At 35.0% G+C, this 21714-nt stretch overlaps 4 protein-coding genes and 1 pseudogene across 5 annotated transcripts; 2 read left to right on the top strand and 3 right to left on the bottom strand.

Annotated features, from left to right (window-relative positions):
- The first annotated feature begins 3133 nt into the window (after window positions 1-3133).
- LOC104734185 (putative acetyltransferase At3g50280) lies at window positions 3134-5137 on the top strand. Its single transcript, XM_010453710.3, has one exon. It carries the CDS (start codon window positions 3390-3392, stop codon window positions 4824-4826), a length of 1437 nt encoding a protein of 478 aa, XP_010452012.1. The 5' UTR covers window positions 3134-3389; the 3' UTR covers window positions 4827-5137.
- Window positions 5138-5941: 804 nt separating this feature from the next.
- On the bottom strand, window positions 5942-9281 carry LOC104734184 (sulfoquinovosyl transferase SQD2). Its single transcript, XM_010453709.3, has 12 exons — window positions 8695-9281; window positions 8324-8390; window positions 8103-8173; window positions 7901-8018; window positions 7721-7794; window positions 7553-7608; window positions 7373-7456; window positions 7198-7285; window positions 7032-7109; window positions 6894-6950; window positions 6582-6798; window positions 5942-6439 (listed from the first exon to the last, which is right to left on the bottom strand). Exons 1-12 carry the CDS (start codon window positions 9060-9062, stop codon window positions 6164-6166), a joined length of 1554 nt encoding a protein of 517 aa, XP_010452011.2. The 5' UTR covers window positions 9063-9281; the 3' UTR covers window positions 5942-6163.
- An 8129-nt stretch (window positions 9282-17410) lies between these two features.
- LOC109125263 (uncharacterized) lies at window positions 17411-18477 on the top strand. Its single transcript, XM_087481455.1, has one exon. The coding sequence runs from the start codon at window positions 17671-17673 to the stop codon at window positions 18109-18111; it is 441 nt and encodes a 146-aa protein (XP_087337581.1). The 5' UTR covers window positions 17411-17670; the 3' UTR covers window positions 18112-18477.
- Window positions 18478-18730: 253 nt separating this feature from the next.
- On the bottom strand, window positions 18731-21397 carry LOC104734182 (uncharacterized). Its single transcript, XM_087481454.1, has 10 exons — window positions 21310-21397; window positions 21020-21069; window positions 20517-20566; window positions 20292-20400; window positions 20155-20215; window positions 20019-20071; window positions 19797-19889; window positions 19622-19685; window positions 19389-19496; window positions 18731-19107 (listed from the first exon to the last, which is right to left on the bottom strand). The coding sequence occupies exons 4-10, from the start codon at window positions 20355-20357 to the stop codon at window positions 18887-18889; spliced, it is 666 nt and encodes a 221-aa protein (XP_087337580.1). The 5' UTR covers window positions 20358-20400; window positions 20517-20566; window positions 21020-21069; window positions 21310-21397; the 3' UTR covers window positions 18731-18886.
- Window positions 20655-21548, bottom strand: LOC147929076 (uncharacterized; annotated as a pseudogene). The gene is made up of 4 exons (XR_015578091.1): window positions 21522-21548; window positions 21310-21402; window positions 21020-21069; window positions 20655-20809 (listed from the first exon to the last, which is right to left on the bottom strand). The product of XR_015578091.1 is annotated as an uncharacterized LOC147929076 (transcript).
- Window positions 21549-21714: the final 166 nt, after the last annotated feature.

Below are 21714 nucleotides of genomic sequence, written 5' to 3'. Positions count from 1 at the left end.
AAGTTGATGTTAAATTGATTCTGATTAATTAATGAAAAAAGGTAAATGTATCGGTGGTATTGCTCACTCCAAAATATCTGATTAGTGGGGAGTTAAAAATTAGTATTAAGACCTACCACTAAATTGCCGGTTGCTTATATTTAAATTATAAATATAGGATGATGATCATCTATCTATAAGACTACAAACATGAATTCTATTAAATTCATAATCCGTAAAGTCTGTGTATGTATGTTGCAGTACTGGATATTCGTAAGATGAATACATATGATGCCTCTCTCGTAGCTATAGTTTATTTTGTCATGACAAGTACTTTAATTCATCTATATATCTACCATTTGGTATTAATGTGGAAAATATAAATCTTTTTTTTTTTCTTCTGTATAGATTAGTGAAAGTGATTTAAAAATGTCCCTACCATAATAAAATGGAGAAAAAATGGTCAAACCACTCAGTTTTGGTAGATTTTATATATAGATGCATTGAACATGCTTCTTATTAACACGGTTGACTCTTTTTTTTCCCCACCATTCCCTTTAGTCTTCAGTATATAATAATATATCCACCAGTACAGCATATATTTCTTGGAAAGGTTTAAGTAAATATGAATATCCATCCACCAGTTCACTTCAGAAACGATTAGAAGGTTTTTCTATAAACTTGTTTAAAAGATGATGCATCACATATACAGTCTAAATGTCTAATATAAAGAAAAAAACGTACCAAAACCTTATATCAAACTTTTTGTAGCCAAAACCGAACCATCTAAGCAGATAACTAGTACAATATTTCTAGAAATCAAAATTTAATATTTACACCTAAAAAATGTTGGATTTGCAAAATACTATAAAGAATAGGAGGATGTGTCCAGCTAGTGGACTACCTCATAGGCCATGGGGTAACTTTATCTAAAAGCTTTATAATACGACAGCAAAGTGGAGGATGTTGCAATTTTCCTATTTTCTTCAACCTGATTTTTTTTCCCCAAGCTCTTGTTTGATCACAATCTGTTTTTACTATTGTATTTCTTTCTTCTATTTCTTTTCCAACAAGCTCTTGATTGATCAAAAAACAACATGATTTGTCACATATTAAATGAATGCAAAACAAGATATTTGTAAGACATGGTTATAATTTGGTCATTGTATATATGTAGTACATAGAGTCAATCCTAATTTATTTCTCCCCACTAGACATTTATTTTTTCTCATACTATCATATTTATTCTGCTTTTAAATGCCTTTACTAATCCCTTCATGCCGCTAATTTCAATAAGCACCATATTCCAAACTTTTCATCTTTCAACTACTGTAGGAAATTCGTTTGATTTTACAATTATTTTAATGAAAAAACATTAGCTAGGACTATCGTATAAATTTGCAATATAATGTCTTATGTTTTTTTTAGGTATAAATCATAACTAAAGCCAAATCAATTTATGAATGTGTGATAGTATTAATTTGTTATGAAACGTAAGGAGTACTAAATGTGTAAAGATACATATTATAATACAGAATTAAAAAAATTATTAACGTTATTTGTCTATATAGAAGTATCAATCATTTTCCTCATTGTTATTGTTGTTCGTTACTTTGATCATCATTATTAATCACCATATGAAGGGATTATAACTAATTGTTGCTGTCAGACGCGAATCAGACTTGAGAATAAGCAATGATTAGGAAAAAATTAGTATTTTATTGGAAATGCAGTTGAATACTAGTAGTACTAATTTATTTCCTTAAAAATCAATAATTGTTACAATTATAGTAGTTGAAATTTGATATGCTTCTTAAAAGACCAAATTTATTGTAGTTGGAGAAGAAATAATGAATGACCATGTTTCATGTTATTTGAGTTGATAATGGACCATATGATAATTATTAAGTCATTAAATGTTTTTGTTCTTTGAAATGACCAACTAGAATCAATGCGAAAGACACATAGCGTATTTGATGTGTCACATTTACACTTACAGAGAACAATTTATCTATGTGATTCTCAGCTCAGCTGACAAGACATTATGTACATTTCAAACCGAGTTATTTAAAATAGTGCGTAGAAGTTAATAGAAAGTTGAGTAATCAAATTCCAAATTTCATTCGATACCATTTTAATAGTCATTTCAGTATAGCAGTAATTAACCATGAAAATGAAAAAAGTTATTACTATAACAAACAGTTAATTAGTGATAGAAATACTAGTACTGTATATTACAAATCTTATCGTTATACTATATGAGATATATGTATATCTATGTTAACAAGACAAAATTAGACAAGCCCTTTCTTTAGTCGTTATATCACCGAACAAAACAGCTTATGTTCCCCGTACAATTAATCTTGGGATCTAAAACAAGTGAAAAGGCAGACTTCTTTAGTTTCCTATGAGATTTTGTATTGTCATAAGATTATATATATTTTTATTTTTTTTTTTATTTATTTTTTTTGTGGGAGCTTTTTCATTAAATTATTTTCCGAGTAAAGAAAAGAAGGAGTAGGTCATAACGCTCCATCTGTTCCCATGGAGGCTATCTGTCCTTTCTTCTTCTTCCGACCAAACACGTCCTCTCCTGCCCTCCATTCTTTTCTATTATTTCTCTTCCTGTCTTCCATATATATGTAAAGGTTTTATATGTGTTATATACTATAGCTGTAATCTATGCATGCATGGAAAGATAAATATGTATATAATTTTCCAAAAAAAATTGTATATAACTTATTTGTTTTGTATGTTTTTGTTGTTGTTAAAATTCTACGATTTTTAAGTATGAAAAGTAACAATATACTCTAAACTAAAGACATTTGAGATTTTGGGGTAAAAAAAAAAACAAACAAAAACTTATAAAATTTTGACGAAGCAAAAAAGAATAGTGTTTGTAATCGTCTTTCGATTTGAAATTTCAAACGGAAAATTGACATATGCATGTCTTTATAAAAATACCAAACTACACAGTTATCTAACATAAATGATAAAAACAAAACATATTCTGCTCGTGAAAACGAAGTTAACACTTATTTAGAAAATTAGAAAGCATTCATTCATTCTAAACTTATAATCGAGGTAAGAATGTGCGACTGGTATAAGTTTTTTTTCATATTATTTTATAGAGTTAATAATATAAAAATATCACCGAAACTTTCATCTTAGTTTTTATACTTATCTTCCAAATTTATTATGATTATAGATAAAGAAAAAAAAAATCAAAAAAAGAATAGGACAAAAAAGATATACATAGTAGTAACCACCCAAGTTCATGAATCAAACCATAGGGTCCGGGTCCGACCACTATATAAACCCCTTTCCCCCATAACTCTCTCTACTCCTCACCAATAGATACACCTCCCACTCTAATCTATCCTCATCTCAATTTTTTTTTTTTTTTTAAAATGCCAAATAGTTCAGTAACAGAAATTTCAAAATGCATAGTGCATCCGGAGAAAAAGTCCACCGTCCCCGATCTCCGTCTCTCCGTCTCCGATCTCCCTATGCTCTCATGTCATTACATTCAAAAAGGCGTCCTCCTCACTAGCCCTCCTTCTTCCTTTTCTTTCGAAGACCTTGTCTCCTCTCTCCGCCGTTCTCTCTCCTCCACTCTATCAATTTTCCCCGCTCTAGCCGGTCGTTTCTCCACCAGTCCCGCCGGTCACATTTACATCGTCTGTAACGACGCCGGCGTTGATTTCGTCGCCGCTTCCGCCAAACGCGTCAGAGTCTCTGACCTTCTCGTCCCAGGTAAAGACGTTCCTCTCCTATTCCGTGAGTTTTTCGTCTTCGAGCGTCTCGTTAGTTACAACGGCCACCACAAGCCTCTCGCCGCTGTCCAAGTGACGGAGCTCGAAGACGGTGTTTTCATCGGATGCACCGTGAATCACTCCGTTACCGACGGAACCTCCTTTTGGCATTTCTTCAACACCTTCGCTGATGTCACCAGCGGCGCTTGTAAGATCAAACACCTTCCCGATTTCTCCCGTCACACCGTCTTCGACTCTCCGGCTGTTTTACGAGTCCCTCCCGGTGGTCCGCGTGTCACTTTCGACGCCGATCAGCCTCTCCGGGAGAGGATTTTTCATTTCAGCAGAGACGCCATTTCCAAACTCAAACAGAGGAGCAACTACAGAGTTAACGGAATCGAAACCAACGACGGAAAGAAATGTAACGGTAACAAAGATATTAACGGAAATATAACAACCGTTCTGGAGAGTATTTTGAAATCGGATGCGAATAAGAAGAATCATGATCGAACGGCTGAGATTTCGTCGTTTCAATCTCTCAGCGCTCAGCTATGGCGATCCGTTACAAGAGCTAGGAACCTCGATCCGAGCAAGACGACGACGTTTCGAATGGCGGTTAATTGCCGGCACAGGCTTGAGCCTAAGATGGATCCTTACTACTTCGGAAACGCGATACAGAGCATACCGACGTTGGCGTCCGCGGGAGATCTGCTGAGCAAAGATCTCCGGTGGTCCGCCGAACAATTACACAGAAACGTGGTGGCGCACGACGACGCGACGGTACGCCGTGGAATCGCTGCTTGGGAAAGCGATCCGAGGCTGTTCCCTCTGGGGAATCCGGACGGAGCTTCGATTACGATGGGGAGCTCGCCGAGATTCCCGATGTACGACAACGATTTCGGATGGGGAAAGCCACTAGCGGTGAGGAGCGGAGGAGCGAACAAATTCGACGGGAAAATCTCGGCGTTTCCCGGCAGAGAAGGGAACGGAAGCGTAGATCTGGAAGTGGTTTTGGCGCCGGAGACTATGGCTGGGATTGAGAAGGATGCTGAGTTTATGCAATACGTATCAGAAGTCACTTACGAGTGTTGAAAGCGACGCCGTTTTTGACTTGGTCTTCTTCTTCTGATGATACAAAAGAAAAATAAAATATCTAAAAGCTGATGATAGAGGAACTTGATGATGGCATGGCACTTTGAACGGTTGAGATTTATCCACCAATATTAGATATATCTTGATCTAAGAGCTGTGAAGCGACGGCGTCTTATGAGTCATAATACTTTTTACTGGTCTTTTGTTGTTTCTTCTCCACTGGGCACGTTCTTAATGTGACCCTTATTGTTAATGTACAAAATCCCGTCTTTTTCATTCCGATAATGGAGCTCTTTTTCTTCTAAATTAAATTAAACAATCTTGTAGAGTAATCAATTTAGAAACTTTTACAGTATTAAGAAAAAAATAGAACTCCGACAAAATAATTGACCTTTGAACTATCTTTAATCGTATTGTTTTGGGGCAAAGTAGGAATGGGACCCAGCCCATGCTTGTAGGTTGTCCACTTGTAACAAAAGGCCCAATTCATTAGCGATCAATGGGCCTATTGATAGGATAATGCGTCCTTGTGCCTCCTCCTCCAGTGACTAGTATCGACCTTGTGCACGTTTTGTTGTCGCCAACAACTAACAATTTGGTTTCTTTTTCACTTTGAATTTTCTGATAAGAGTTTGTCCATAGGTCGGTCATCTCACTCTTGTGAGAAGAGCTTAAGCGTAACGACGCCATTATTGTGGCTCTTATCGATCCGGATTTGGATTTGGATTGAATTGGACTGAGGTTTTTTTTTTTTTTCTTTCTTTTCCACATTTACTATCGAGCCATGAAGGTCCAAAACTAAATGATACCGAGCCATGAAGGTCCAACTAAATGCTTTTCCACATTCCGTTTAATTTATGTTACAACTTCTTATTTTGAGTTTTGAACTTTTTGACCAAAGAAATTTTTTTTTTTTACAACTTAAAAATTTTTCATCATACAAAGCATCTTAACAATATATCATATAATTATAATTTATTTAAATTTTTACAACAATTTACTTGTTAAAATCTTAAAAATTGATTAGAAGTGTAAAAGTTTATGTGAATTACATGAAAAAAAAGGAAATTTGTTTCTTTTTCTTTTTTACTAACAATGACATTTCTTGTTCCTTATTTATTATGCAAAACAATACTTTTATTCAATATAAATAAAAAAAAACACAAAAGTAGTGATCTAAAAAAATACACTAAAACCCTAAAGGCCAAACCAAGTTTTACAATTTACAACATCAACTTAAATAAGCAAATCCCAAGTAAGATAAAAACACAACATTAGCCAAACAAGAGGACTTTCAGCAAAAGAAACCATAAACGATCAATTCTTCATTGCTTATCCTACACGTTAACTTCCGGTACTGGAAACAGTCGTTTAACCAACCAATTGATTGGTCCCAAAACCTGTACCTTCTTTTTCCTCCAGAACCAAATCGCTGCACTGTACTGTTCATTGCGTATCTTTGTCGTTGCTGCTCTCCAGTCATATTTCTCCGTTTCTTCTCTTGCCGCTTTTCCAATGATCTCTCTTGTTTCAGTGTCGTGCAATAGATTTCTCAGCTTTGTCACGCAGTCTTCAACATCTCCAGGGTTGAACAGAAACCCGGTTTTTCCCTCCTAGAAACATCAGAAGAAATTAAGGGGCAAAAACATCAGAATCAAATGTACTTTGGTTCGCCCATTACATAACAACATCAAGCTTTTATATGTGCAATGATTTGGTTTGACAGCAAAATTCTAATTCAGATAGTTCACTGACCTGATCTTCAGGGATTATATCAGGGATTCCACCGGCACGGGCCGCAACAACAGGAAGTCCTGAAGCCATTGCCTCAAGAACCACAAGACCAAGTGTCTCTGACTCTGATGGCATCACAAACACATCTCCGCTTGCGTACGCTTGTGAGAGTTCATCGCCTTGTAACATTCCAGTGAAAACAGCTGGCATTCCGGTAAACAACTTCTCAAGATCCTCTCTTTAAGAAAACCAAACCGATAAACAAAATTACAATGTTGTTGTCTATAGAAATCTTTAGATGACAGTATGACCAATCTTTAACAAAAGTAGTACTTGTATGGTCCATCTCCAATGAAAGCAATCCGAGCTTCAGGTAATTTGTCCATTACACTGCACACAAATTTCTTTATTTTAGAATTGGATACACCACATAAAAGGAGGTAGTTCAGTATCAAGCTACAAAAATCTAACCTTTTTAGAAGCTCCAAACTCTTTTCTACGCCAATACGACCTACATGGATCACTAGTGGCTTTTCTGGTTCGCCATTGCTGTTAATAACAAAGCATTAAACATTAATTAGCAGGGAAAGTATCAATGTTATATAATCTACACAACAAAAGTTTATTCTATTTTTACCTCAGTCTTATACGCATTTCTTGAGAACGGAAACGGGGATTGAAGCTTTCTGAATCAACACCCTTATTCCAAAGTCGAAGTTGATTAGCTTCAAAATATTTAAAAGAAGAAGAAAATGTTAGTTTTAAACAATCACAAAGTTTGCTTGACAATGTAATGTTTTATCTCTCTTCACCTGCAGTTGCACCAGCTGCTATAAGATCTTTTCCAATGGCAGCGGAAGGAACTAATGTAAGATCAGACGCTCTGTGAAGGAATCCTGATAAAAGCTTATTTAAGTTAGTTACATATCACATTACAATAACCAGATAAAAAAGAAGGGAATTTCGAAATTTGAGAAGCGGAATTTACATACTTATTATAGACCACATTGGTTTTACCAACCAACTAAAAGTGTATCTTGGGATGTATCTGCACATCAACAGTTCAACACAAGATTAATCTTCAGAATCATCTCGATAAATCATGAGTTATAAGCCAAAATTTCGGACAACAATTTAAATGAGGCAGATAAAGAACTTACACAGGGACGTGTGTGTGGTAAGACATTACTATAGGTACAGATAGCATTTTTGCTATTGCCAGAGCCCCAAAAACCTTAAAAATCGAGTCATAGAAAAAAACTAGAAAGGTCAAACTGTGGATTCTCAACTTCACTGTTGTGCTAATGTTTAAGTGATGTTAGATTTATCAAGGGCTTTACCATTATCCCGGGAGATGAAGCGTGTATAATGTCAGGCTTAAAACGTGCAATTTCAGAGATGATTCTTGGACTAAGCGCAAGAGAAAGGGGAACCTTTTGGTAATAAGGGCAAGGGAAGCTGCATAACAGAGCGAGAAATTAGCGATACTACCAAATTAAAAAGCATCAACTGAGTATTTCAGTGAACTATAAATGTTGTCACCTTCTTGATCCAATGACTTTGGCTCCGTAAAACTCATCTGGAACACCTTCATGTGTGGTCACAACTATAACCTATGAAGCAAAACGGTTAAATCAGGTAAAGAAAGGGAATAGTTTTTCACTTTACACGTAATTCTAATTCTGGAAAAAAGTATTAGCTCACTTTAGATCATACTAGAATTAGATAATTTATAGTAGTATTCTAAGAAGAAAAGAACAAACCTCGTCACCCATTTCACGCAGGTACCTAATGAAATTCTGGAATCTGTTTTTGTAACCGGAGACATAGCTGCGAAATCAAATACAACAAAAATCAACTTCAAATTAAACTCCTCAGACATATATAAATCTGAATACGTAAAAACTCAAAACCGGATATGACACTGGTTTTGGCGATCCCATCGTTGCTAAAGTTGTAGAATTTATCATTACAAATAACATCGAAAAAAAAAACAATACAGGAAAGTCAACTACTAATTAAGAATTTTAAGACAATCCGTTTTCACAGAGACATTTCGTCGAACACAAAGCAGGCAAGAAGAAACTGTGAATACAACAAAGAAAAAAAAGCAAAGAGATAGACGACGACTTACGCAAACGGGGAAGGCTCGACAAAGAGAGCAATTCTCCTGGGCTTGGAGAGAGACTCAGGATCAAGAAGCGGAGCTTCAATCTCCGATTCTTCATCATCATCCCTGACTTCAGTAATAGTCATATCGTCAGAAGCAGAAACAGCAGCGTGCCTTCTGATCAGCTTAGTTTTTTTGCGAAGGAAGCTAGTGGGTGGTGGTACTCTCTGGTGGTGACACGAGGCACGGAAGGAGGAGACAGGGGAATGGAGAACAAAAGAACACCTGGGAGAAGAACAAGTGGTTGCAGAGGAAGAAGAACAAGTGTTGATGATGGTCGTCGTGCTAGGAGGAGATAGAGAAAGATTTATAAAGAGAGAAGAACAGGTCATTGCTTTTTTTCTTCTTCTCTTTATAAATTATTTAATTTTTGCTGAGGATTTGGGATATGTGTCTCTGTTATAATCGATTTTTTTTTTTTTTGTGTGTGTGTGTGTGTGTGTGTGTGTGTGAGGGATCGAAGAAAGAATCTGAAGAAGACGAAAATGTTAAACAAATGGTATATCCTCTTTTTCTGACGCTCAGATTTTAAGCATATGCTTCAATTTGATGTCTTTGTTCTCTGTTTTTTTTATATAAATATATTTTATTTTTCTTAACTCGAAATATATCATTAATTTGTTTTTTTTCTTCTAAAATATCCAAAACAATCTTAATTCCCCGAAATCTATTATAATTTATTTACTTTTTATGAGATATATTTGTTATATATATTGACTGGTTATTCTAGTATAAATCTATATTATACGAATTTAAAATCTGGTTCATAGCACTGTAAAGATACTAATCATTGTTGTTATGTTGTTGTTGTATAATGGTTTTATTGCATATATAAATTGTAATTAAAAGATGGCAACACTTTCATTAAAAGAGTGGTACCAATTTGAGTTTTACCCCTTTATAGTGATTGATATGGTGGTGCTATTATTATTATTACTAACGAGACAAAAATATTTGAAGAAGCGGCCAACGAATTTGATTTTGGATATTTGTTAAGTGATTATAGGTGAATGAATGATTCTCTCCCATCATTATTTTATTACAAGCACATGTCCACAGGACCACACATATGGCTTACTCCGACCATGATATTCTGAGAGACCCTTTTAATAATCATTTATATAATAACTACACATATAAAGCCTATTTTTGTATAACGATCATGCGCACCAAAATTCAATTCTCAATAAGAAAACGCAATTTTTTGTTATATTTTTACATTTTTATTCTTCTGAGGCTAGTATATGTTTTGACGATGATGATAACAGTCACAAACTAACGTACTCCTCAAGACAAAAATTTGACTTTGTTTTATTGTTTGGTCAATAGGCAATAGTTTTCGTTACGTATCATATCATATCATTAGCCGCGCTAATTACTTCGAATATATCTATCTACTTACTTGTAGATCGATATAAACTAAAACTCAAATCGATACGCCAAGACAACGTTATATATGTTATTTTTATATTTCTGATAAACTAATGCCAAAAAAAAAAAAAATGAAAAAGATGGGACAAAAAATAGAAATATGGTATCTGAAATCTATTCCATTGAATATTCGTCTGATATTGAGGCATCTTTATCTGATATTTATACACCATACAAAATGCTTGGCTGTCCCATATGCCTCATTTGCATGTGGAAGATCTATACTTGAAGAATAGTGATTTTTTTCGATTACCAAATATAATTTAGGAGATAATTTATGATTTCTCCGGTTTTTTATTCTAATCTTTAAAAGTTAGCACATACAAAAACGTATTGTTCCTCCATATATATCAAATTTTTACATAACAGAAAAACGTCATATGATCTAAATTACTATTTTACTCAATGACAACATGATTGCTTTCAATATTTCTGATGACATATTTTATTGTTTAGACTTTTTAATACAAAATCAGAAAATCGTATGACATGATGAACTGATGATGAGCCATATATATAGCTATTACACTAAATGGGCTAACTTGGGCCCATATTATTTTTAGTCCAACGTTCCTTCGGGCCCAAATAAATATGACTCAGAAAACAAAATATCAGAATTACAGAAATATAGTATATATAAAAAATTTGAGAATATCATTATTTCGTTAAATCTATTATTCATTTAGGTATCAAAATTACTATTCATTCAGAAATTACAGTTACTATTTATTAAGGGGTTAGAATTACTATTCACTTAGGGTTTCAAGTACATAATTACAATTTATTTAAGAGTTACTATTCAGTTAGGGTTTAGAATACATGATTACTATTCATTGTTTAGGGGGTTACCATTCATTTATGGTTTACTACTAATTTAGGGTATAGGTTACTATTCATTTAGGGTTAGGTAGGGTTAGGTATAGGATTACTATTCATTTAGAGTATATTGTTACTATTCATTTTAGGGTTTGAGGTTAGGGACTATTCATTTAGGGAAAGTGTTTCTATTCTTTTAGATGTTAGGGTTACTATTCATTTAGGGTAGGGTTACAATTCACTTAGAGGTTAGGGTACAATTCATTTGCGATATAAGGTTACTATTCATTTAGGGGTTAGGGTAATATTCATTTAGAGCTATATGGTAACTATTCATTTAGGGGTTAGGGTAACTATTCAATTGTGGTATATGGTTACTATTCATTTTGGGAGGTTACTATTTATTTTAGGGGTTAGGGTTATTATTCATTTAGGGGTTAGGGTTACTATTCATTTAGTGCTATATGGTTACTATTCATTTAAGGATTATGGTTACAATTCATTTAGGGGTTAGGGTTACAATTCATTTAGGGTTCATTTAGGGGTTAGGATTACTATGAATTTTAGGGGTTAGGGTTACAATTCATTTAGGGGTTAGGGTAACTACTAATTTAGGGGTTAGGGTTACTATACTAATTTAGGGGTTAGGGTTACTATTCATTTGAGGGGTTAGGGTTACTGTTCCTTTAGGGTTTGGGTTATAATTCATTTAAGGGTTTTGGGTTCCTATTCATTTTAGGGGTTATGGGTACTATTCATTTAGGCGTTATGTTTACTATTCATTTTAGGGGTTAGGGTTACTAATTTTAAGGGTTAGGGTTACTATTCATTTAGGGGTTATGGTTACTATTCATTTAGGGGTTATGGTTTAGGGTTTAGGGGATGGGTTACTATTCATTTTAGGGGTGATGGTTACTATTCATTTAGGGGTTAGGGTTACTATTCATTTTAGGGGTTAGTGTTACTACTAATTTAGGGGTTAGTGTTACTATACTAATTTAGGGGTTAGGGTTACTATACTAATTTAGGAGTTAGGGTTACTATTTATTTGTGGGGTTAGGGTTACTATTCCTTTTTAGGGGTTAGAGTTACTATTCATTTAGGGTTAGGGTTATAATTCATTTAGGGGTTTTGGGTTCCTATTCATTTTAGGGGTTATGGGAACTATTCATTTAGGGGTTAGGTTTACTATTCATTTTAGGGGTTAGGGTTTAGGGTTTAGGTGTTAGGGTTACTATTCATTTTAAGGGTTAGGGTTACCATTCATTTAGGGGTTAGGGTTACCATTCATTTACGGGCTGGGTTACTATTCATTTTAGTGTTGATTGTTACTATTCATTTTAGGGGTTAGGGTTACTACTAATTTAGGGGTTAGGATTGCTATACTAATTTAGGGGTTAGGGGTACTATTCATTTGAGGGGTTAGGGTTACTATTCCTTTTTAGGGGTTAGGGTTACTATTCATTTAGGGTTAGGGTTATAATTCATTTAGGGGTTTTGGGTTCCTATTCATTTAAAGGTTATGGGAACTATTCATTTAGGGGTTAGGTTTACTATTCATTTTAGGGGTTAGGGTTTAGGGTCTAGGGTTTAGGTGTTAAGGTTACCATTCATTTTAAGGGTTAGGGTTAGCATTCATTTAGGGGTTAGGGTTACTATTCATTTAGGGGCTGGGTTACTACTAATTTATGAGTTAGGGTTGCTATACTAATTTAGGGGTTAGGGGTACTATTCATTTGAGGGGTTAGGGTTACTATTCCTGTTTAGGGGTTAGGGATACTATTCATTTAGGGTTAGGATATTATTCATTTAGGGGTTTTGGGTTCCTATTCATTTTAGGGGTTATGGGAACTATTCATTTAGGGGTTAGGTTTACTATTCATTTTAGGGGTTAGGGTTACTAGTTTTAACGGTGAGGGTTATTATTCATTTTAGGGGTTATGGTTACTATTCATTTTAGGGGTTAGGGTTACTATTCATTTAGGGGTGATGGTTACTATTCATTTAAGGGGTTATGGATACTATTCATTTTAGGGGTTAGGGTTTCATTTAGGGGTTATGGTTACTATTCATTTTAGGGGTTAGGGTTACTATTCATTTAGGGGTGATGGTTACTATTTATTTTAGGGGTTAGGGTTTAGGGTTTAGGGTTACTATTCATTTTAGGGGTTAGGGTTACCATTCATTTAGGGGTTATGGTGTAGGGTTTAGGGGATGGGTTACTATTTATTTTAGGGGTGATGGTTACTATTCATTTAGGGGTTAGGGTTACTATTCATTTAGGGGTTAGGGTTACTACTAATTTAAGGGTTAGGGTTACTATACTAATTTAGGGGTTAGGGGTACTATTCATTTGAGGGGTTAGAGTTACTATTCCTTTTTAGGGGTTAGGGTTACTATTCATTTAGGGTTAGGGTTATAATTCATTTAAGGGTTTTGGGTTCCTATTCCTTTTAGGGGTTATGGGTACTATTCATTTAGGGGTTAGGTTTACTATTCATTTTAGGGGTTAGGGTTACTAATTTTAGGGGTGAGGGTTACTATTCATTTTTGTGGTTATGGTTACTATTCATTTTAGGGGTTAGGGTTACTATTCATTTAGGGGTGATGGTTACTAGTCATTTTAGGGGTTATGGTTACTATTCATTTTAGGGGTTAGGGTTACTATTCATTTAGGGGTTAGTGTTACTATTCATTTAGGGGTTAGGGTTAATATTCATTTAGGGGTTTAGGTTTCAATATTCATTTAGGGGTTGTGATTAGTTTTCGTTTTAGGGGTTAGGGTTATTATTCATTTAGGGGTTAGGATTTAGTATTCATTTTAGGGGTTAGGGTTAGTGCTACTTTTATTTTGGGGTTAGATTTAATATTAATTTTAGGGTTTATGGTTCATGGTTATTATTCATTTAGAGTTTAGAGTTTCTATTCATTTAGGGTATAGGGGTTAGGGTTACTATACTAATTTAGGGGTTAGGGTTACTATTCCTTTTAGGTGTTAGGGTTACTATTCATTTAGGGTAGGGTTATAATTCATTTAGGGGTTTTGGGTTTTTATTCATTTTAGGGGTTATGGGTACTATTCATTTAGGGGTTAGGTTTAATACATTTTAGGGGGTTAGGGTTTAGGGTTACTATTCATTTTAGGGGTTAGGGTTTAGGGTTTAGGATTACTATTTATTTTAGGGGTTAGGGTTACCATTCATTTAGGGGTTAGGGTTACTATTCATTTAGGGGTTATGGTGTAGGGTTTAGGGGATGGGTTACTATTTATTTTAGGGGTGATGGTTACTATTCATTTAGGGGTTAGGGGTACTATTCATTTGAGGGGTTAGGGTTACTATTCCTTTTTAGGGGTTAGGGTTACTATTCATTTAGGGTTAGGGTTATAATTCATTTAGGGGTTTTGGGTTCCTATTCATTTTAGGGGTTATGGGAACTATTCATTTAGGGGTTAGGTTAACTATTCATTTTAGGGGTTAGGGTTTAGGGTCTAGGGTTTAGGTGTTAGGGTTACTGTTCATTTTAGTGTTGATTGTTACTATTCATTTAGGGATTAGGGTTACTACTAATTTATGGGTTAGGGTTGCTATACTAATTTAGGGGTTAGGGGTACTATTCATTTAAGGGGTTAGGGTTACTATTCCTTTTTAGGGGTTAGGGTTACTATTCATTTAGGGTTAGGTTTATAATTCATTTAGGGGTTTTGGGTTCCTATTCATTTCAGGGGATATGGGAACTATTCATTTAGGGGTTAGGTTTACTATTCATTTTATGGGTTAGGGTTACTAATTTTAGGGGTGAGGGTTACTATTCATTTTAGGGGTTATGGTTACTATTCATTTTAGGGGTTAGGGTTACTATTCATTTAGGGGTGATGGTTACTATTCATTTTAGGGGTTATGGTTACTATTCATTTTAGGGGTTAGGGTTACTATTCATTTAGGGGTTATGGTTACTATTCATTTTAGGGGTTAGGGTTACTATTCATTTAGGGGTGATGGTTAGTTTTCATTTTAGGGGTTATGGTTACTATTCATTTTAGGGGTTAGGGTTACTATTCATTTAGGATTTAGGGTTTAGATTCATTTTAGGGGTTAGTGTTACTATTTATTTAGGGGTTTAGGTTTTAGTATTCATTTAGGGATTGTGATTATTTTTCTTTTTAGAGGTTAGGGATATTATTCATTTAGGGGTTAGGGTTTAGTATTCATTTTAGGGGTTAGGGTTAGTGCTACTTTTATTTTGGGGTTAGATTTAATATTAATTTTAGGGTTTATGGTTTATGATTATTATTCATATAGAGTTTAGGGGATGGGTTACTATTCATTTTAAGGGTTAGTGTTACTATTCATTTTAGGGGTTAGGGTTACTATATTAATTTAGGGGTTAGGGTTACTATTCATTTAAGGGGTTAGGGTTACTATTCATTTTTAGGGGTTAGGGGTACTATTCATTTAGGGTAAGGGTTATAATTCATTTGAGGGGTTAGGGTACTATTCCTTTTTAGGGGTTAGGGTTACTATTCATTTAGGGTTAGTTTTATAATTCATTTAGGGGTTTTGGGTTCCTATTCATTTTAGGGGTTATGGGTACTATTCATTTAGGGGTTAGGTTTACTATTCATTTTAGAGTTTAGGATTTAGGATTACTAATTTTAGGGGTTATGGTTACTATTCATTTAGGTGTTAGGGTTACTATTCATTTATGGGTTCTGGTTTAGGGTTTAGGGGATGGGTTACTATTCAATTTAGGGATTAGGGTTACTATACTAATTTAGGGGTTAGGGTTACTATTCATTTGAGGGGTTAGGGTTACTATTCCTGTTAGGGGTTAGGGTTACTATTCATTTAGGGTGAGGGTAATAATTCATTTAGGGGTTTTGGGTTCCTATTCATTTTAGGGGTTATGGGTACTATTCATTTAGGGGTTAGGTTTACTATTCATTTTAGGGGTTAGGGTTTAGGGTTACTATTCATTTTAGGGTTTAGGGTTTAGGGTTACTATTCATTTTAGGGGTTAGGGTTACCATTCATTTAGGGGTTAGGGTTACTATTCATTTAGGGGTTATGGTGTAGGGTTTAGGGGATGGGTTACTATTTATTTTAGGGGTGATGGTTACTATTCATTTAGGGGTTAGGGTTACTATTCATTTTAGGGGTTAGGGTTACTACTAATTTAAGGGTTAGGGTTACTATACTAATTTAGGGGTTAGGGGTACTATTCATTTGAGGGGTTAGAGTTACTATTCCTTTTTAGGGGTTAGGGTTACTATTCATTTAGGGTTAGGGTTATAATTCATTTAAGGGTTTTGGGTTCCTATTCCTTTTAGGGGTTATGGGTACTATTCATTTAGGGGTTAGGTTTACTATTCATTTTAGGGGTTAGGGTTACTAATTTTAGGGGTGAGGGTTACTATTCATTTTAGTGGTTATGGTTACTATTCATTTTAGGGGTTAGGGTTACTATTCATTTAGGGGTGATGGTTACTAGTCATTTTAGGGGTTATGGTTACTATTCATTTTAGGGGTTAGGGTTACTATTCATTTAGGGGTTAGTGTTACTATTCATTTAGGGGTTAGGGTTACTATTCATTTAGGGGTTTAGGTTTCAATATTCATTTAGGGGTTGTGATTATTTTTCTTTTTAGGGGTTAGGGTTATTATTCATTTAGGGGTTAGGATTTAGTAATTATTTTAGGGGTTAGGGTTAGTGCTACTTTTATTTTGGGGTTAGATTTAATATTAATTTTAGGGTTTATGGTTCATGGTTATTATTCATTTAGAGTTTAGAGTTTCTATTCATTTAGGGTATAGGGTTACTATCATGGCTTGGCTTAAGAATAATGTACTTTCAAATAAACTTACAAAACAAATAACTGAGACGAACTTAAGCTGAGTTATTCCGATTGGTTAGAAAAGTACTGTTTTAAATTCTTATTACATCTTAAGTTGAATTATTCTTTAAGAAAAGTGATAATTTTATCTGTTATTCACACTTCTCTTTCATATTTTTCATTTTTTGTCATAATCAAATTTCTGTGTAGTTTAGTCTTATAGACATAAAAAGAGAGGACATATATATAGTCTTTGTTTACACATATATCATAATGAATGGGAAACATAGGAGGGTATGACGTAGGACCCCTAATATTTCACCTAAAAAAACAAAGCTGAGTACAATAGTGACAAGATGAGAATCATTCTGATTTTTGTTTTCTTTTTGTATTATATATTTCATCAGACATATATAGTTCTTATGTTGAATTTTCTGTTACTACTATTACTCCATTTACTCTTTACTTCAAACCTTTTCCCTCGTCTTACTTTTGAGTCGTTGACTATAAGTTTAATTTGGACTAGAATAGTCGCATCGCCTTTGTAGTAATTTCTCAACCTAATTAAAAAACAAAAAAAATAATAAGAATCAGTTAAACAAATTTTGGTGTTCCAAACACTTCGTAACTTATACGAGTTTAGTTTTACATATAAACAAGTAACTTGTTCTAATTTTCCATTTTACTTTCTTAATAATTCATCCCTAACTCATCAACACATCACACTTCTACCTCCCATAAATACTCGTCAAAACCTCTCTCACGTCTCCATTTATTTTATTCTCTCTCTCTTTCTCGGTGTCTCCCCTCTTGTACTCTCTGTCTTCGGGACATTCATCGATAAAGTATCAGACAAGAATATGTCTCAAAGAGGATTCAAAAGAGTGAGCTTTAGTCCGGAATCAGAAGAAGCAAACGACGAACCAATCTTTCTCACACACACCGGTCTCAGCTCATCACGGCATGGTCGTCGGAGGGTCGTCGTCGGAATTCTCAGTTTTGGCGTCAGTAGCTCGCCGGCAGCAAGGAGATTACTCCGGCGTATAGGAGCAGGAGTCGGTAAAACGTTTCGTTTTGTATCTTTCGGCAAGAAGAGTAATAACACGAAAACGACACCGTCGTCTTCGTCTTTTTCTTGCTCTTCCTCATCTTACTCTTCGTCGTCTGTATATCTGGCCAAGTCAAAGTCTCTAAACGAATCGGAGTCTCACCGTGCAGAAGCTATTGAGGACTGCATCGAGTTCTTAAACTCTTGTTCGTCTATGTCGAGATCAAACTCGATCTCCACGTGGTCTTGCTAAACTACGGGTTTGACCGATTCAGGTTCGGGTTCAATCGACAAAGCTTCAAAAATTATTATTATTATTCTTTTGTAATGTAAAAGATTTGAAATTTTAGGGTTGCGTGTAGATGATAAGTTGCTTCAGTTAGCTAGTGACTACTTAAAAGGTTATAATTCTTCCTTCTTTTTTAAAGTTTCGTAACAAACTCTAAACCAAAGTTTTCTTTTGTTTTTTTAATTGTTACCAACTTGTCACTTCTTGGCAACAATATACTCGACATGCAGTAGATAAATCAAATATGTATAAGACATTTGGATTGTTATCGTTTCAACATGACTTAGATGTTATGACGTTATTTATTTAAATTATCATGTTGGTTTCTAAGTCGTACCGTTCACATCTCTGTTTACTTTTCTTTTCCAAGTTGTGCATCTTTCGAATATCACAAAACCATTAATCCTACGCAAAAATATTAGTTTTATAGAAACTATAAAAAAAAAAAAAAAAACAAAGTGGACCCAGTTAGGAATTCAAAAAGAGAGGTCGAAATCAAAGGACCATAAGACTGAAAAAGCTTCTTCTTTTTTGACCCAATATTTTGATTTCTTCCTAGCAGAGAAAGTTAAAAGTAACAATATTTAACTTGAAATTCTGATTCTTGTATATTTTAAAACATAAAAGCTCATCATAACAATCATTTAAGCGTTATAGGAATTGTAGGTCCCTGAACTCTACAGGCTTTTAAAGAATCCAACGAAAAGTTTGTTTAGTTTTCTTTATTTTGTATCAAACCTCAAGAGTTGAAGCTTTGTGCTGAAGCTTTCTTGAGCTCAAGAGCTCGTTTATAAGGTGGTGCGATGGGAGGTTGAATCGGGTCCAAACTCTGGTATAAAGATCCATCTGCTTCTTTAGGGAGTGGGTAAGACCGGTCTGAGTCATAACCGGTTAAGTCACCACATGCCAAGAATGGTATATAAACTTTGTTAGGTCCTTCAAGCCAACCACTGCTGCAATCTGCAGAGTGCAGAGTACCAAGAAAATAGAAAAATCTTCAGAACAGTATCAAAAAAATAAAAAATTAAAATTAAAATATTCTCTTTTTGAAGCTGACGTGATACTAACGAACATTTCTTTGTCTTGCCCAAAAGGTTAACTTCACATGAAGAGAGCATTTTAGGTGAGCGTTAGGTTGAGGAAGAGTAAATTGAAAGTGTACTACTCAACACTGCACACGTTAGTTGTGTCTAACTTGAAGAACTTCAGATTTTTGAAAGTGAAGTTATGAGAATTTTTACCGAGATCGCTTCCACCTGAAGGGCTTCCGACTTTCTCCAAGAGACGGTGCAGATCTCCCGGGTTAAATCCTTCTGGTGGAGCGTAATTTTCGCAAACAGCAAAAGCCTCTATAGAAACAGAGTAAAGAAATGCAATGAGAATCTCCAAGAAAAAGCAACGTTTAGATTTTTGATGATTAAACCCTCGAGTAAGGAAATCATATATGCACATGTGAAAGTTGTATTATTTTTACCTATACTCGAATTGCGACTGCTTTTCGGTTTCGCAAAAGTTACAGTTGGGAAAAACAACTTCAGCTACAAATAAGAGGAATTAAACTATATCAGTAAAAGCAACAGTAAACATTGTGAGCACAACATCTAAGCTTACTTGACAGTTAAATTCATAAGCACAACATCTTAACTTACTTGACAGTACAAGAGACTTGTATCTTTCCCGCGGAATATCTTTGCTATAAATTTTCCACCTTCTTTAAGAACATGGGTTACAATCGTTAAGCCCTGACAAAAAAAGGTTTTGCTTGTTATTTGTTATTATTCATGATCATATCATCATAAGCTTCAGGTTAATGCTAAATTTTGTTCTAACACGACACACCGATTCTTATAAACAGAGGCCAAGAAACTTACCGCTAGAATTAGTTGGGACTGGACAAATTCATCCATGTCATGCAAACCGGTAACTGCAGATTAAATTGTAAAAGGCGTTATATTGATAGCATGTAAAAACTGAACGGCCAAACAGACACTATATACACTGTTTTACCATCTGGAGCACCATCACAGACAACCAGGTCCGCTTTGCAGCCATCAAAGTGTCTAATGACCTTAAGAAAAACCGAAAATCAGTAAGCCACAGAAACAGAGTCAAACTCTATGAGATAGGGGTCGAGAAATTTTTACCACTTCAGCAGTCCGAGCATTAGTTATGTCCCCTTGAACCTGGATGACGCCTTCAATTGGAGCCATAGGCTGCAAATCTATGGCCACTATAAGAGGAAGATCTCCTTCTCTGCATAGTATTACAGCAGCAACAAATCAGTTCAACAAGTGAATTATTGAACTAGCACAATTAGACAACTAAAGAGGAGAAACAGAGTGTGATAAATTAAGAAGTATGAAACTTACGTTGACTCAGCGGAAGACTTCGCAGGAAGATATAATTGACGACTCAAGACCTATAAATTAAGTGCACTGATAAGATTCACAACGTGTTCTCTTAATTTTCTCCACTTAAAAATCGAGGAACAAGCAATAATAACCTAAGAAAAAAACAACCAAGGAATCTTGAAATGAATTTTCTAGAGCATCCCCTGCTCTCCCAAGTCAATTTCCCCATGTCTATCACTTCCTGTTTTCCTCTACAGTACACTAACCGAGCTAAGTTGTCAGCTAACTGAGATTGCAACCCAATCACAATCCTGTGCAAAAAGATCACAGCAGTGATAAAAGTAAACCCTAATAATCTCAATAGCTCTCTAATTCAAGCTTTAGACTTTTCTGAACATTTGTTCTCTTCTTCTATGCAAAATGGTTGGTGGTAGTTAACTCGTTATAATGCACACATAAGAGATCTGCTAACTGACTAAGCCAATTCACATTATTCCCATTGTGAAAAAAAATAAACTGACCTGACTCCAGCTACCAGGTGCAGCACATAAATCTACAACCCTCTTCACTCCTGCACATAGGCAAAAAGACAAAAGTTGGAAAGTTTTAAGTGGTCATTCTTTGATATGTCACATTGTTCAGCTGCAAAAGTTTCGCTCAAGTGTACTGCATTCATTCAATATATAGTTTTTTGACTAAGATCTCGTCAGATCAGACTTTGGAGTCTGTGGATGAGGGAGACAATTCACTGACGTGGTAATTCCAAATGGGTCGTCAAACAAATAAAAAGACTAAAAATTCAGACATCCACCTTCAAAAATGTTGAATTCTTCATCAATCTGAAGAAGCTTAAAAGCACTTCTCGCACGCCATCTTCTTCTTTAGCTTTACGATAGTAGATATCCTACAAACAATTGGCCAACGCACAATTAAAACCAATCCACGAGTTCAGTAAATCTTTTTCCCGAGAAATGTGCAGTATTCAAGCTCTAAGAACCAAATAAATTTCATTCGAAGGCATACCCTTTTATCCCGAGAAGCTTTTCCCATGTCTTCTAAAGAAGATAAATGAATTGGTTAACTACAATGAACACAAAGGGTCAGCAAAAAAGGAAGCGGCAGATATATGTCAAGCCAAAAGGTATCTCAGAGGCATTCTATCGAACACGTTAAGGGCACTCTGTAAGAGAGACTATTTGGATATTATTACCTCGAT

The sequence above is a fragment of the Camelina sativa genome, chromosome 13 (assembly GCF_030686135.1).
Source record: "Camelina sativa cultivar CO46 ecotype springtype chromosome 13, ASM3068613v1".
Taxonomy (NCBI): Eukaryota; Viridiplantae; Streptophyta; class Magnoliopsida; order Brassicales; family Brassicaceae; genus Camelina; species Camelina sativa.
Note: the sequence above shows the minus strand (reverse complement) of the source record. Positions and strands in the feature narration are given on the sequence as shown.